Raw genomic sequence first — 16,827 nt, 5'->3', positions numbered from 1 at the left:
TTAAGGATTAATATATAATTTTGCCCCTTTTGTACTCTTTACTCTTCGATTCTAGGTCCCGAGTTGAAGCGGAGTCCTAAAAAGATGATGGCGGAATGAAGGCTAGACATTGTCGGGATTTAAATTGTGAGATCTTGGTTTTAAAATAAAACATCATACTTTTATTCGAGCGTTTTCAACTTTCAACAAACATTTTATAAATCTAATTTTCAAGTTTCGAGGACGAAACTTTTTCTAAGGGGGTAAGAATGTAATACCCCGAATTTTTAAAGCTTGATTAATTATGCTAAATTGTTTTTCTTTAGCTTAAAACCGTTTTAAATCTTAATTTCAAACTTTATTTTAATTAACGAAGTTTTATTGCGATTAAGTTTTTAATATCGTTACACGATTTATTTATTTTTCAGATTTTATAATTTAATTATTTACGAGCTTAAACTACCTTTTTAAATCTTGTTTATTTCGAATTTTTGATAATTTCGGAACGTTTTTATTTTATTCGAAAATTAAATGTATTTTATTGTTATCGATATTTTACAAAAATTATTTGAAAATCTGATTTTAATTAAACATTCCTATTTATATCAATTCCTAAATATAGCAAAGAAATTTTCAGAAATTTTTCCTAATTAAGTAAAATTACCAAAATGCCCCTAAGGAACAAATTGGCATCTTTCTTGCTCCTTCCTTGCTATTCACGTACAAACAACAACATACAAACAACAACAAGAATGAAGGAATTCCTTCATTCCTCTCTACCCACAATTCAGTCTACATTCACTTGCTTAATCCCCAAGTATTTTAGCTTCTTCTTCACTCTACTTTCAGCCATATATGTTCCATTCTTTTTCAACCAAAAATCAGTTACCAAAAAAAAAAACTGAAAATCAACTCCTTTGTTTTCTTTGATTCCAACCACCACCACCGCCGGTGGCTGCCGCCACTGCAACCCACCACCACCACCATTATCCTCCTCGACTCCTCCACCACCCACTGTCCGTCACCACCGCAACCACCTAGAACCACCACCGCACCACCGTCCCTGCTTCCCCTCTCTCTCGCAACTCCCCTGCCTCCCCCTCTTTTCTCTTCGCTGTACCACACCCGCAACCACCAGCGTCGCACCACCACTCCCAGCAATCCTCTCCACTATGTGAACCTACCTCCGTCCCCAATAACCGTCGCGCCGCCGCCCAGAACCAAACATAAATACTCCCCTGTAATTCCCGTGTTTTGCGCAACCTCACCCCCTTCCTCGTTGTTTCTCCGCCGTGAACCACCCACCCCCACCGGCGCGGTTCCGCGCTGATGCGCCGCCCATAAATCCGGCCGCCACCCAACCTCCTTCTTCCTTCCCCTCTCCTCCCTCGTGCCCCTCCCCTGTTTCCCCTGCTTCGTGCCCCTGTTTCCCAAAGGAACGAGTTCCAGTATTGGAACTTTGTTCCTTGTATTACTCAAAGTAAGCCCACATCTCATTTGGCCCAATATCAATTGAATTTATTTGGTTTCTTTACTCACTAATGATGATGTTTTATGAAAATAAATGGTTACTTAAGCATTGAAATTAAATAAAATGGATTTTTAAATTATGATTTTTAAAAAAAATATATATATTTTGACGGAAATGTTGATGTAAATAATATTTTCGTTAATTTATGGAATTTAAATAATGTAAATCGATTTATGATATATATATATTTGATTAAAATGTCGATTAATAATATTTTCATTAAATTATGAAATTATATTTCTATTTAAGAATTCATTATTTATAAACTTATATTTATAAAATATCGATTTTAAATTATTTGTCAATTTAATACTAATTCAATAATTCGATATTTTGAAAGAAATTGGACTCGGTGCTCAGGAAGGACGATCCATCAGACAGGAAGTATAAAAACTACGGTTGAGGTAACGGTTATTGCTAGTACCCGCATTCCCTTCGAAATGTATTTATGAATGATGTTATGAATGATGTTATGAATGATTGATGTTTTATAATGATGTTTTATGAATTGCGGGATTACAAGTATGATTTGATTGAATTGTTTTACGATAATGCAGCTTTATGCAAAGTATTGATTGAATGAATTATTATTATTCCTGAAAGAAATGATTTTATGAAATAACGAGATTTAATGGTTTATTGAACCACCCTGATTGATTGAGATTTTCCTGATTAATGTTCGATTAAAAGAAATGTAAACATGATAAATAAAAGTGTAAGAACTGGTCAAGTTCCCCTGATATGGAGCCCATGCTCCCCCTGATAAGAAGCACTGGCTTCCCCTGATATGGAACCAAGGTTCCCCCTGATAAGAAGCACTGGCTTCCCCTGATATGGAACCAAGGTTCCCCCTGATAAGAAGCACTGGCTTCCCCTGATATGGAACCAAGGTTCCCCCTGAAATGAAGCACTGGCTTCCCCTGTTATGGAGTATTGACTCCCCCTGTTATGAAGCACTGGCTTCCCCTGTTCGTAGGAGACGTCCTACCATGTTTTCCTGTAAAGTCCTGACGACCAGAATAATACTGTTAAAAGGAAAAAGGTTAATGAAATAATGTTCCTGAAATGATGTTTCTGAAATGACGTTTCTAAAATTATGTTTCTGAAATGATGTCTTCGAAAAGATGCTTCTGAAATGATGATTTATTAAATGTTTTACTATATTCTATTCTCCCTGTGTGATTAATAAAATGAATTGAAATGATGTTACGATGCTAGGGTAACTTGTTACTGAGTCTTCGGCTCACCGTTTTGTTTTCCGTTTTAGGTACTACTGGGGACCACGGAAACGAGTAGTGGCGAGGATTTCACTATGTTCACCTAAGTTACTGTTAAGTTGTAACAAGTTTAAGTAAAGATTCGAGATTAAGTTATGTACTTTGATTAAGGAATTGAGAAGGATGATTATGTGAATTTTGGAGTTTAATAGCTTATGATTGATAGTTGCCTTGTAATTCCCAAGAGGGAGTTACGGCGGGTAATGTCCCGACCGAATTAGGTTAATTCCGCTGCTAATTATGATTAAATAATTGAATTAGAGGTCTGGGCGTTACAGTATATCCACATAAAAGCTCATGTCAAATTCCAAGAGAACTTCAATCTAATATAATCATGATCAACCAAATATGGATATGAGGACAAGGTATGGGTCGATATTGTATCTACACACCAACTTTCAGTCTCTACTCCGATCCGCGTCATAATTGGGTAATGCAACAACATAACCTACAAACGTAATTAAAGTCTTAATATTAAAGAACTAAGTTGGTTCAATTAACATACAAACCAATTATGGTGATCAATTTAATTTATTATTCAATTAAAAAAACCTAGAAACAAAATTAAAAACTTATCTTATTAATCGTGATACCTTTAACAAGTCTTTAATTAGCAAAACAATGATGATAATGCACATAAAGAATGATGCAACATGATAATATAACAAGATAAAATGAATTATATTGCATCCTCGCAAAATAAAGTTCAGTACATATTATTCACAGTAAAAAAAAGAGTAGTTAAGAAGCATATAAACGATTTGCATAATTTAATTATAGCGCCAAAAAATAAAATGAGTTAGAAATGAACAATTAATATAAACAATGCAAATCGTGCATAATCAATCTATATATCTATATCTATATATGTATCTGTATCTATATTAATTAATTAATATTTTTAAAAAGATTGATATCATGATGCCACGTGTTCCCTCTCCTCTTGCATTTTTTTTAATTTTTTCTTTATACCAGCATACCTTTCCTCTCCCCTTATAAATTCAATTTTATTAAATAATCGTGTATTTAATTACATTCTTATTTTTAGTAGCTCATATTCCAAAGGATAAATTATTTTTTACTACCTAAAATTTGTTTTTACCACCTAAAAAAAATAAAACTTGTATTTTATCACCTAAAAAAAGTGTAAAGGTTGTTTTTTTACCACATAAATCAAACTTTTCTTATGCTTTGCTATCTTCTGTTTTGACAAGGCTTTTACAAACCCAAAAAACGAGTCACAGTATATTAGAATCACATACATTTTCAATGGGCATTGGAATATGACCATGAACTATCAAGGCTTGAATTCACTATCAGATGAAGGATCAGTGCTTAAACTGTAAGATTAGTGCTTAAAACTGTAAGATTAGAAACTGAAGTATCAGAATTCGGAAAAAGTGTTGGGTTTGTAAAAGTCTTGTCAAAGTAGAAGCAAAGCAGAAGAAAAGTAGAAGCAAAGCAAGGGAAAAGTTTGGTTTAGGTGGTAAAAAATAACTTTTACACTTTTTTGAGGTGGCAAAATAGAAGTTTTATTTTTTTAGGTGGTAAAAAAAAATCAATTTTTGTAGGTGGTAAAAAATAATTTGTCCTATTCCAAATCCAATTAAATAAGTTATATTTAACTCCAAAGTCCAAACCTATCATCTACCGTTGTTTCAATGTTTTTATTTCTCATTCTTTATCTTTTTTTACCTGTGCAGAAAATTTTGAACCATTTTTTAAAATTAAGAGTGATCTCGTGCATTGCACGAGTTAAAAACTAATATTATTAAATATCCAAGACAAGTCATACCATCTCTCCATGAGTTTTGGCAAGTGATACGACATCATCGCGCCATGTCATACGCACATAATTGTTTATTGTGTCCTCAAAAAATATTGCTACTCATCCTTGAACCCATGACCTCTCATGTTTGACAGGCTAAATCGCACTCCTATCAAAGATAAACATAACGTTCACCAACTAAAATATAGTAACGGAAGTAGGGATCGTATCACAGGGAAACTGGCGTTCTTTCTACTATTAAAAACAAGGTCTAGACTATTTGAAACAGGAAAATGGTTGAGTTTGAATAATTAAACTACAACAATAAATTAAACAATGGGAAAACCAATAATAAAAAGCCTAGGGTATAGGTTCACCAATGAACAATAATTTGGGATGATAAACGATCACTAATAGTCAACATTGTAATTGATCAGACTAGCATGCTCTCTCGAATCGATACTAGTCATAGACTTGAGATTAACAGGCTCTCGCAATTTATTAAACCCAATCCTACCTATTGAAACAAGCCTAAACATCAAATTTCATCCCTTGAATCTTAACTTGATATTGTTACACTAATACAATTAAACCTACGCAAATCTAATCGCATAGTAAATTAAACCAATCAATAGGAAATCAACCAACAATGTCTAACAATTAACAATAACAATCATCCCTTCATATTAATTCATGGATTTCCAAAACCCTAGATTAAGACTAGTCACACATGCTAAACATAAATAAAACAAGATATTAATAAAAAAAATTAATTCAATTAGAATAATAAGACAAGGAACGAAATAATACCAAAATTATGAGCGAGGAATTAAATAAAAGCTTCGAACTTTGATTGAAATAATAAAATTGTTTGGAACAAGTTTGAGAGAATAAAACTAAGCAAAATAAAACTAAGTGCTGGAAATTAGATAATAAGATGATAAGATCTAAATACAAAAACATTAGATAATAAGATGATAAGATCTAAATACAAAAACTAAGGGCTTATATTTATAGTCTTGCCCAAAAACAAAGTAAAAAAACGGAAATAAACTTAAGAATCCACGCCCAAAGTTGTCGTCGCCCGACCGGGCGAACACCTCGTAACCCGCCTGACGGGCAGCCAATCGCCCAATCGGGCAGCCATTAGCCCGATCGGGCGCGCGTACAAACTGCACAATCCCTTATCTTTAAAATGCCATATCTCCTTCGTTATAAGTCGAAATCAGGCGAGTGACCAGCAGTTGCAAAGCTCTTGAAGTCTAGAATCAAATCCAATTAGAATCACTGTATTTGAATTTGTAGAACTTGAGTTATGATTAAAATAGTGGACTATATTCATTTTTCTACTTCTTTCTTATTCACTTTGCTTCAAAATCTTCCAACTTAATGCTTGTGCTCTCTAAAGTACATCACCTCTTGTAGTGGTTCAATTGAGTAGAAAATGTATTTAAATATGCTAATTTCTACAATGATAAACCTGAAACTACAAACACACTACAAGGAGCACATTAGTACTAAAAATGGCTCTGAGTAGCTCATTTGAGATCAAAAAGTACTAAAGGACGAGAGTAAAAACACTATAAAATATGAACATATCAATGTTAATCAAAGTTTTATCCAGCACTCTAACGATACAACTTATGACTATAAAACAATTAAAAAAGAGAAAATTTGTTCTTTTGAATGTATAAAAATTCAATGTCAAAGTTATGTATTTGAGTAACAATTTATGATAACAACTTTTTCCTTAATTTTTATTCATTTACTAATCAAATCACATATCTTTTCTAGAAATTTATTTAGATCAAATATAAAACCATGAAATTAACAGAGAAATGAATAGCAAAAACAATGATGCGCTTTCTTTTAGCTAATTAATTTATGTTTTTTTTTCCACTCAAATATATTCCAACTTTGTAACTCAATATACAATTGTAACTTAACAAACTTTTTAAGTTATAAGTAAAGTAGTACAAAAAATAAAGTTTTACACAAATTACTCAAAAATTTAGTTCACTAATTGTTGATTAAGTAATTTTATTCTTGGCATCAAAAAAAAAAAAAAGTAATTTTATTCTTAAACTGCATATATAATAAAATTCATAATTCGTATTATTCTCAAACTGCATATATAAATAAATTTATATGTGACCAAATCGAAGATTCTCTACATGTTATTCGTGACTGCCAGGTAGCCAGGGAGGTGTGGGACATTTTTCAGCTTGCTCCTGGTCTAAACTCTAATGCAAGGGAACACTAAGTTGTGGGTTAAAGTCAATATGCAAAGTCAAGAGAAAATAGTAGGTCTAGCATGGAAAATCTTTTTTCCTTTTTTGTGTTTTGGAATCTGAAAACAAAGGATGAAAGGGATGAACTGATCTTTAACAAAGTCTCAAGCCAAGATCCCCATACTCTTATTCTCAAAGCAAAAAACTTGGCCCTAGAATTTGTTGCCTCAATGCCAAACCCAGTAACAAAGTAAGCAACCAATGCCCAGTTGCCAAAACTCCACTGTAAACTGCGAGTTTGTCCATGTATGTTGATGCCTCCTTTGTCAACTCCATGTGAGTAGCCAGTGTTGCAGGTTACAGTCGAAGTCGAAATCATGCAGGGACATGGCTGATGGGCTTTCATAGAGTAACCTTTACCTACTCCCTCACGCCTCTCCAAGCGGAGCTGAAAAGCATACTTGAAGGATTAATGTGTGCAAAGAGAGAAAGCTATGACAATATTGTCATACTAAGTGACTACCAACAAGCTGTGGATCTACTTCAAATGGAAAATATTGAAACTGACATATACTATGATTGGTTAATACAATGCAGGGAGTTACGCCGGTGATTCCAAGAGGTTAGAATCGAATACATACCGAGACAGAGAAACCAAGTGGCTGATTGTTTAGCTAAGACGGCACGACACCAACAACTTAAAGTCATAATTTTTTACAATGTAACAAACAATCTGTAACATATATTGCTAAATGTTCTCCTAGTCATAATTGATAATTCCTGTACCAACAACATTATATACGCTCCTGAAAAGCATGTTCATTTAGAGATAACAAGAATTTTAACATGTTAAGGAAACAACAAGGAAAGGATAGGACAAGCCAAGATAATAGGCAATAAAGCCGAGAGCTCAAGGATCGTACTTATGAGTGGCTACTGCAAGTGGTTTTCAACAAGCTATTTAAAATAAGGGTCATCTTTGTATTTTGAGTAACCGGGAAGATCAAGAGCGCTCTCTGCTATTCTCCCATCCTCGTGAATTTTTGCAATAAGACTTTCCAAAGAAGGAAAATTGGCCTGTAAAAATATTGAAGTCGAAAATGTCTTGAATATAGTATACATTATAGTGTGGAGAGAGGATAGTGGAAGTTTACAAATATAAACAATACCTCAGGTCGTATATAACCAACAACAACGAGACGTAATTCTTCTCCATAAAAGTCATCTTCAAACTCATGAAGCAGCCAAGGTTCCTTCAAAAAAACAAAAAGAACATACAGATTAAATCTTAAATACGTAACAGTAGAAGTTAAGCAAAATGTGTACACCTCCAGAAATTTCATGTTCCACTCACTATTGTCTTTTCTGGATTATTGAAGTAAGGATTCCAGCCAATGCTCATAACCATCTTGTAAATTCCTCGTTTGGAAACTCCCGCCCAACCAAAGTATACACCAGATGGATATTCAGAGAGAAGACTTGAGTAGCTGTCAGTGGACAAATTAGCTACAAAAGATTGAAGAAATTATCAGAACATAGATTCTGAAATTGTCGAGGGAAGATATACAACAGAAATAATATTCAATATACCAAATCCAATTTAGTGTGATGTAACAGTAATGTGTGAGAGAAAGTCATTATTGAAGTCAAATTCAAATAGTTCATTCAGTTGTATCTTGTACTTCGTATGATGTAACAATGATGTAAAATCTTTAGTATGGCTCAACAATCCCGAAACCAGTTTGAATTGAAGTTTAGATTTATTCAAATGTTCAATATCCTCCTATTGGCTCAACAATCCCGAAACCAGTTTGAATTGAAGTTTAGATTTATTCAAATGTTCAATATCCTCCTATTCATACGAAGTATTTTAGGTTTAAACTCAAAAGCAATTATCCAAATCCCTATTTCTCAAGTAGTTAATTAGTTATAAACAAACAGAGAAATAGAGTATCCCTCGATAGTCGACCTAGGATGTTAAATACATTAATCATTATAGTAAAGAATTATATGGATATTGCAGAAATTTCATCTAACAAGCAATTATTAAAACACACCTGTAGGGATGCCAAGAACCTTTGACCCACGGCCAAATCCCTTAATGACAGGACCACCAATGTTCCAAGGTTCTATAGGAAGAGTTCCATCAATCCCTGTACAGATTCAGTGAAAATTCAGTGACGTATACTGCAAAACAGGGAACCATCTCTGATATGAAGTTTTTAATTCAAGGCAACTTACAATCTTCAAATGGAGGCAAGCTCCATTGCTCTGGACGTAAATCAAAAAGAGAATTAATGACTTCATCCGCCATTGTGTAGAGATGCGATTGTTTTGGCAGTGACGGTACAGCAATCACTTTCATTCCAGCAGCCTTGCCCGCAGTAACACCGGGTCTAAATCAGACAGAAAAATCAAACTTGTTACATTTTATTCCAAGTGTCTACGTATGACAAAATGCAACATATGATACAGATCTAACTAAGAAAAATCGCCCAGGAAAAAAAAGGAGGAATCCAATTAAAAATGACTATTTAAGTGTTCCAAATTAAAGTTAGTTTACATAAGTTTAAAAACATGTTGCAATATCAAGAACCTCTTTGTGTCATCCAAATACGGGGTTAATCCAAAAAACATGTTGCAATATCATAAACCTCTTTGTAGAACCAAGCTGGGTGTCAGCTAAACTAAGGCTAATGCCACAGGCTTAGCACAAGAAAGTATGCAGAGAAAAAAGGGGGAACTAGTGATGGTAGTATAATTGTATAAACAAGGTTAAAGAGTGGTCCATGTAAGTACCAAGTCATGGAATTTCAGAGGTATCAAATATCTTCTAAGCATAGTGGATCAAGATAATTAGATAAGGTTAGAAATAATCATGTACTAACTAGGAAAATTTTGCCGAGGCTCCCCATAATAAGAATTACAACCATTTTTAACTTATAAGTTGCTGCTGATTTTTGAGAATTGGACATCCACTTTTATATCTACAGACCTAAATTGTAAAAATAACTTGCAAGCAGGCAATGGATAGCTACCTTTAACCATCACAGACCCCCAGAGTCGCAACAAACTACGGCTTTCTAGAAATAAACACGAATCGGTTAATCATTGTTATTTACGTCCAGAGAAGTTTCCTAATAATTATAACACGACATCAACCCTTTTAATTTCTCATGTCGAAAAGTAATTTCGCAGTCTCGTAGAATTATGTGCAACTTTAAGTTGAGCATCTCTGACAACCTTTACTACACTCACATAGAATCTTCAATCACGAGGCAACTGGAAGGTTGGACGTTCAGCCTTTTGGCTGCTTCAAGGAACCTTGCCACATGAAAATACAAAGCATGCATATTAGAAAAAGTACACTGCTTAACTAGATTAAAAAAAAAAAAAAAAAAAACAAGTTACTGGCCAGCTCCTCAGAAAGCCACAACAGCCGTCATGTAAATGCAAATAATTGAACCCTTCATTGCATGATGCAAGGGGGAAAAAGAGAGATAATAAAAGTTCGCACGTATAGAAATATGATAAAACACTTTGGCAAAACAAAATTGTTCTTGTAACTCACAAATCAGGAGATGGCTTTCCAGCCTTAACCTCATCTCCACCAATTACAACAGAAAATGAATCTTTCCAGCCTACAAAAGGAAAAATGAGTAAGCATATAATGATGAATGAATAAGTAAATACATAAACATTGAAGGAAAAGATTCTGCTCATCTTCGAAAACAATGCCAATAGTAAAAAGGAAAAGCCTTAAAAGTGTTATGTACCCTGATGATAGGATAATTTCTTCTCAATGAAAGGTCTTGGAGAGTTTGAGGCCAAGGCGATTGGTATTCCATGACCATGCAAATGATTAATCAACCGGTTGGCCCCTGGAAGAGGTTTGATGTTGTTCAAGCTACAGTAGAAATTGCAATAACATGTTCAAGCAGCAATGAATACTCAAGAAGGAAAATCTTATTTACAGATCGAAGATATGCTTATTCTACATAAAAAGAAACAGCTAAACTTTCTTAAAGCTATTCAAGCGAGAAGCGCAGACACTTTGCTCCAGTAGAAAATGATCGAAGTAAATAAGTAAACAATTAAGTACACAACAATAGCACAATTTAAATGCCAGACCTCCAAGGAAAGCGAAGGCTGAGACAGAACAAGTTTCAACTTTAAATTGAACAAAATTTTCTACAAATGCCCTCGTCCTAAATAGGAGTTTACTAATATGACCAAATCATAACCAGAATGGTTAGGAAAAAGAAATGAACATTCAGACAGAAGGACAATTATTCAATAAGAACATAAAACATATATTGACAAATGACGAAATGGAACCAACAACTGTCTAGATAGCTTCCGTAATTGATGTGAGATCAGCAATCACTATGTACGGAAGAAAACACAAAAATGATATAGAGAAAAGGGAACTATATATTTCCTTCAAATCTTTAGAAAGCAACATTACTGCTTGATGTGCCATAATAGGCCTAAAAAGATGTTCATGCTTTATATATGAATTTCACTTAATACTTGCTAACACATTAATAACAAGAAAACAAAATGATAGCAACATCAACGTCCCTTGACTAGTGATCCTAATAGATATTGCAGGAAGAAGACAGGTAGAAGTTTCATTACTGATCAGAGAACATTGGGGTGAATTCTTTTACAAATTCCTCTGCCGTGCAAGGCAGTTCATAAGCTTCTACAACAGCAGCAGATGCTTCCAAGGGGGTCTTTCCAACTATCCTAAGAGTCTCTCTCCCATCCCACAGCTTTCCATACTTAACCAAGAAACTCTTCATGACATCAGTTATTACTCCATCTGTAATAAAATTGAAACTTAATCATCATTTAATCACCTAGCAGTGTTTCAAAAGGCATGACACACAATAATACAATGGGGTCCTAGAGCCTAGGCATAAGTTCAGAGGCGGTTCCAAGCACCTCCTCAAAGCAAGGGCCTTAGGCACAACGTTTGTAATTTGGAACCACATACTACAAGAATAAGAACTAAAAACATGAAACTCATTGAAATGCATTATAACATTTTATAATAGTAATAAACATCACCAAGTTTCTCAATTTTAACAATATATAGAACGAACTAAAATAAATAAATTAAACAGGTTTGCTTCTTATCCTCAAGCACCTCTAGGCTCTCAAGAGTCTCAACAGTCAACACACTAGAGGTGAGCATCCACCAAGCCTTGTCCCTCATGTGTATTTACCTTTCTAAACTGCCAGAATAAAGGATCTAGTAGAGAAGCATAAATGTAATTCCAATTTCTGCATCCGCAAATAAAATCTTAACACGTCACAAATTTTATTTTCTTTCTTTTCTTATCAATTTTTAGTTGAATGAAGCCACATTTTATCATTTTAAGTGCCTGATACAGTAGACCTGTCTGTTGTCACTCAGATGCAGTCCAAAATCCAAGATAACTGTTCTTTGGCTTTGGATGATTATAGACCAAGTTAAAATGGTAATTAGTAAATTGCCTACAGTTTTAGTTAGGATCAAGTACTACCTTCTCCCAACTCCCAAATTAGTTGCCACGAACACTTTTCAACAGACTGTAATGAATCAAGTGTAAGGGAAGGGCATAATAGGTAGTGAGTGATATTAGGTAAAAGACAAATTAGATAGGTGTAATAGAATGGTTATAAATAAGGCACATTAGGTTATGGGAGGGATGTGGAGAATATGGTAAAGTTTAGGCTTTGGAGAGTGGTGACCTCAAGTCACTAAATATGGAGATTGGTGACCTCAAGTCACTAAATCCGGAGATTGGTGGCCTCAAGTCACTAAATCCGGAGATTGGTGGCCTCAAGTCAGTACTTTTGTATCCCCTTTTGTGTTCTTCAACCATCAAGCAAATTAATATAATTTATGCCATTAATTTTCTGTCAAAAATAGTGTGTGATGGTCTGTTCGTCACACAGACTCCCAAAGACACACTTTGGACCATAATCTTTAATTGCGTACAAAAGAGATACTTCCTCCGTTTTTTTTACTTGCACCATTTGGGTCGGGCGCAAAGATTAAGAAAAGTTGTACATATCAAAATTGTCCATATGATAACAAACAAAAGAGAGGGGAAATGTTAGGTAACAATGGTAAATATGAAATGTGAGTAAGGATTAAGTGAGTATTTAGTGTGTGAACACACCAAAAAACACGTGAGAACATACCATAAAAGGAAACGGTGCAACTAATATGCAACTTACACAAAAGGAAAATGGTGAAGTAAAAAAAAAGGAGGAAGTATATAAGAAGTTGACGGTTTTAAATACACACTGAGATGAACCTAACAAGTACAATACCCACATGCTTATACATTTTCTTATATATTGGAAAAATATGGTAAAAGTTTGAGAAGTTTGACCTCGAGAAAACATTTGTGGCGAGCTGGAGACTAATTAGGAGGGAGTAGCAAATAGTGTTTTCCTATAAGATTGAGTGTTCATTAAAGAAAGAACTCTCTTCATTACAAAAATATGGCCCCCATACCTTCAAGTATTTCAATCTCCTTACCCGCACCATTGCAGAAACATCGATGTTTATGACTTTGAGTGCTAGGTACAATGAACAACAAAAAACAAAAACCCTCTTATCATGGTCCTAAAAACTACTGCGAGTCTTTAGCACCTTAAACAAAACAAGTACAGATGAAAAACGAACATAACCAACACTACTAAATGATCACAAATTTGGCATCGTAAAAGAAAGGCTTAAACTGATTTTTCAAGGGCCATCGATACTGAAATGAACGTCTCTTATGTAAACTATTTCATTGGCAGACAGCCAAAGGCCACAATCCGTCCATCTCACAGTCTCACCAACAACTTTAATAGGTGGGAGTCCGCAATCAAAACGCTCAAATCTAAGAGCAATGCAAAGTATCTTCAAAAGATCACTTCAATATTTCTCATTCGTTCTCTCTCCTCGTGATACTATCTAAGACAAAAAGTAAATAAATAAATAAAACAATTCAACAATATTTGAAGAGAGTAGCAACATGTAAGACAAAGAAGTTCAGCTGCAACATGCAAATCATTTGGGTTCTTAGGGGAAAGAGTCTTCCATGGGTCTTTCCAAGTTTCCATATGAAACCCGAGGGAGGAGGAGGGGAGCTCTACAAACTCCGTGGAAATGCAGTGTGATCCATATTTACATGAGGAAATCCACAAAGGAGCGCATGATATTCCATAGTTCTATGGAAATGAGCACATAACAAGTTCAGCATCAAGATTTAAAAGCACAACATAAATTGTACCTCTCGAATAAAATGTGAAACTTTATTTCCCTGTTTCAGGGTATGACATTTTGCGGGGAGGGGGATGTATGCTCATAGAATATCAATCTGTTAAGCACCGTTCCATGCTAACCGGTTAACCCCATATTTTAGTTGCATGAGCGCGGTGACAAAAATTGTTGATTTGTGATATCCACACATAAAATGTTCATATCATTCAGAAAAGTATTTAAACCCCCCAAATGACAAACAGGAAAGATAAAACATTTAAGGAAAGCACACCTGTATTAAGAAGTGTGCCATCCAAATCAAGTATCACAGAGGAAACTAATTTCTTAACAGGACTAGCTATTGACATCTTGCTGATCATATGAAGCTGTTACACCTTTGTATTTTATATCTGCAAGAAAAAACATCAGCTCTCACTTACTCGAGTATTACAAGAATTAATCATGTCAGTACAAACTGCATAACTATCAAGTACAACGCAAAATAGAAACACAATATCATATTCATCGTCTAACAAAAAGAGCTAAAGTTTGAAACATCATGTTGCTTTCCAGAAAGTAAAAAAGAGAAAGAAATTGATGATATTTCATATTAATAGTGAAACAATCAAGCTGAAGGTACAATGCGGAGTAGTAGACTATTGGCATGAGCAAGAAATTTAAGCACCAAGTAGAGAGACAAAACCACAAAACATTTGGTGATTTTCTACTCGGGGTATGAACCTTGAGCGAATTTTCAACTACTCCGTATAGAAGACAAAAAATGTTGAATCATCTTTTTGATGATTTGTTTAGATATTATTCATCTTCAAATTACAATAAAATTTTAAACTACTAGGAAACTACCACTTGTTTTGTACGATTATATTCATAAACTTTAACTCAAAAACAATTTAAATTTAAGAGAGAACTTTTAAACAATCTCATGAAATCCTACAACTCAATTCAGCCTCTAATTTTAGTTACCGTTTACCAAACTGGCCAATAGATCTATGTTCGGAGTGCAATTGCCGATCTAGACATCTCATACTTAACTCCAATTGAGAATCAATACCTTAGCAAATTTTCTAGATGGGATTGAACTTTTCAATTTTCATATCACCAAATAGTAGGATTACATTAGTTACAGGAATATGTGACTAGAAACGGATGATTTCAGAAGATTTTCGGGGTAAATAATAATTTCCTAACACAATATGATGATTTCCATTATATATGACAACAATTAGCAATCAATATCCAACAAAATATTCCAATCCAAAGCAAGCGTAATTCTTTCCAAAACAAAATCAATTTCAATAGAAAAGAGAGCAAAATTAACACTTACGATGATGATCAATGCAAATAGAAGACCAAAGAAGTCTTAAAATGGCTCCTTCAATGACTTGCAATCTCCAATTTGAAGCCAATCCTTTGCACTCAAAAACTCCCAATTGGATTTGTCGCATGCATGGGGTTTGAGAAAGTAAGAAAAAGCAGTAAAGAGGGGAAATTATTAGAGGATTGATGGTCGGGTTGTTGAGGTGGAATATCCGGTGTTTGGCGGTGCTGCAGGTGGCCGACGGTAGGGATAGTGGCAGTGGTGACGGGAAGTGAGAAAAAGTGAGAGTGGTAACTTGCGAGGTGGGGATGTGGAACAAAAGCAAAACCAGGTGACGTTTTGTGTAAAATGTGGTATCAGTGTACTTTGATTTTTGACACCATTTGTGAAATTCAATTTCATTATCATTTGTTATTTATACATAAAGAAAATATAGTCATGTGTGATATTGTTTGATCCGTCTCGATATTTACTTTTTGAATATTAATTTTTTATAAATTTTACAAATACAAAATTAGAGATATTAACTAGTATAGTACCCGTGCCGTCGTGCGATGCACGGTTTACCGTCTAAATATTAAATTTGCACAAATTTAAACAATAGTTATAAACAATTACTATAAAAAAAATAGAGCTTAATTATAGATATTCTTCTAATTATATTATGATAGATAGATTTGTTACTCCATTTATTGTGTTATTTACTAAAAATTAAAATGAATTAGGTACGTAGATAAAAATATCTTCATATCCGTTTATTACCTGTGTCAAACAAAAAATGATTCTCATTCATCCTTTACTTCGATAGTCATATCCACTTAACACTCGCCCCACCATCTACCTCATTACTCACTCAATTAACACGTAACCCCATCATATATTATCTCAAGTGGGGAAGATCATTCTCATCAACAGTATCATAGTTGTCATGGCTTCTCATGTTTTAAGTGTTTATTTGCTTCCAACACGTAACCTGAAGAAAATCACCTCTCTTTTTTACTTGGTTCTTTTGGAGCTCCTTATTGGAAAAGAAGCATTTCTACTGGGTTAGGAGGCCGATCCTAGAGAAGCACAAGAATGAAGGAGGTATCAGCCTTTGCAATATTCATCATCTCAATACTGCTCTGGTTTATAAACAAGCTTGGAGATTACAAAGTAATCCACAACTGCTTGTATCCAAAGTTGTAACACCCCGACAATTCTCTCTTTTCTAAAACAACATTTTAATATAAAACATAGAGAATTATCAAGGCATTATCGCCCGTGTGAAAACGTAACGCCTTATTCAGAATTTTGCAGCGGAAAACATAAAACTAACTTTAGGTTTATAAGTAATCGATTACAGGTTTAATCCCAAAAATCATCCAACAAAAATAAGGAAATATAAATAGTACGACAAGTTTAAAGTCCCAATTAACAAACCCAAGTTAACTTAGCAAATCAAAACTAA

At 34.2% G+C, this 16,827-nt stretch overlaps 1 protein-coding gene and 1 long non-coding RNA gene across 5 annotated transcripts; one reads left to right on the top strand and one right to left on the bottom strand.

Annotated features, from left to right (window-relative positions):
* The first annotated feature begins 304 nt into the window (after window positions 1–304).
* On the top strand, window positions 305–3,049 carry LOC130467105 (uncharacterized). The gene is made up of 3 exons (XR_008927271.1): window positions 305–1,459; window positions 1,851–1,914; window positions 2,778–3,049. It is a non-coding gene; the product is annotated as an uncharacterized lncRNA (long non-coding RNA).
* Window positions 3,050–6,647: 3,598 nt separating this feature from the next.
* On the bottom strand, window positions 6,648–15,749 carry LOC110803838 (bifunctional riboflavin kinase/FMN phosphatase-like). 4 transcript variants are annotated; one of them, XM_022009373.2, is made up of 12 exons: window positions 15,384–15,749; window positions 14,331–14,448; window positions 11,428–11,614; window positions 10,563–10,693; window positions 10,358–10,427; window positions 10,045–10,110; window positions 9,028–9,182; window positions 8,844–8,939; window positions 8,141–8,292; window positions 7,956–8,039; window positions 7,710–7,863; window positions 6,648–7,234 (listed from the first exon to the last, which is right to left on the bottom strand). In XM_022009373.2, exons 2-11 carry the CDS (start codon window positions 14,416–14,418, stop codon window positions 7,744–7,746), a joined length of 1,149 nt encoding a protein of 382 aa, XP_021865065.1. In that variant the 5' UTR covers window positions 14,419–14,448; window positions 15,384–15,749; the 3' UTR covers window positions 6,648–7,234; window positions 7,710–7,743. The 4 variants fall into 4 exon arrangements, with proteins under 4 accessions (XP_021865065.1, XP_021865068.1, XP_056693363.1 ...); XM_022009376.2 differs by lacking the exon at window positions 11,428–11,614 and having other exon boundaries at window positions 10,563–10,667; XM_056837385.1 differs by lacking the exon at window positions 14,331–14,448.
* Window positions 15,750–16,827: the final 1,078 nt, after the last annotated feature.

The sequence above is a fragment of the Spinacia oleracea genome, chromosome 2, assembly GCF_020520425.1.
Source record: "Spinacia oleracea cultivar Varoflay chromosome 2, BTI_SOV_V1, whole genome shotgun sequence".
In the NCBI taxonomy this organism is placed as follows: domain Eukaryota; kingdom Viridiplantae; phylum Streptophyta; class Magnoliopsida; order Caryophyllales; family Amaranthaceae; genus Spinacia; species Spinacia oleracea.
This window is presented reverse-complemented; position numbering and strand designations above follow the sequence as displayed.

Bases quoted from the DNA above. Each gene is read 5' to 3' on its own strand.
- LOC110803838 (XM_056837385.1), bottom strand. From the start codon at position 15,504: ATGCGACAAATCCAATTGGGAGTTTTTGAGTGCAAAGGATTGGCTTCA. The intron at 10,111-10,357 runs GTGAGTTACAAG...TCATGTGGCAAG, and splicing joins GGAAAGCCATCTCCTGATTT to GTTCCTTGAAGCAGCCAAAA. The intron at 7,864-7,955 runs GTATTGTTTATA...ATATTTTTACAG, and splicing joins TTGGTTATATACGACCTGAG to GCCAATTTTCCTTCTTTGGA.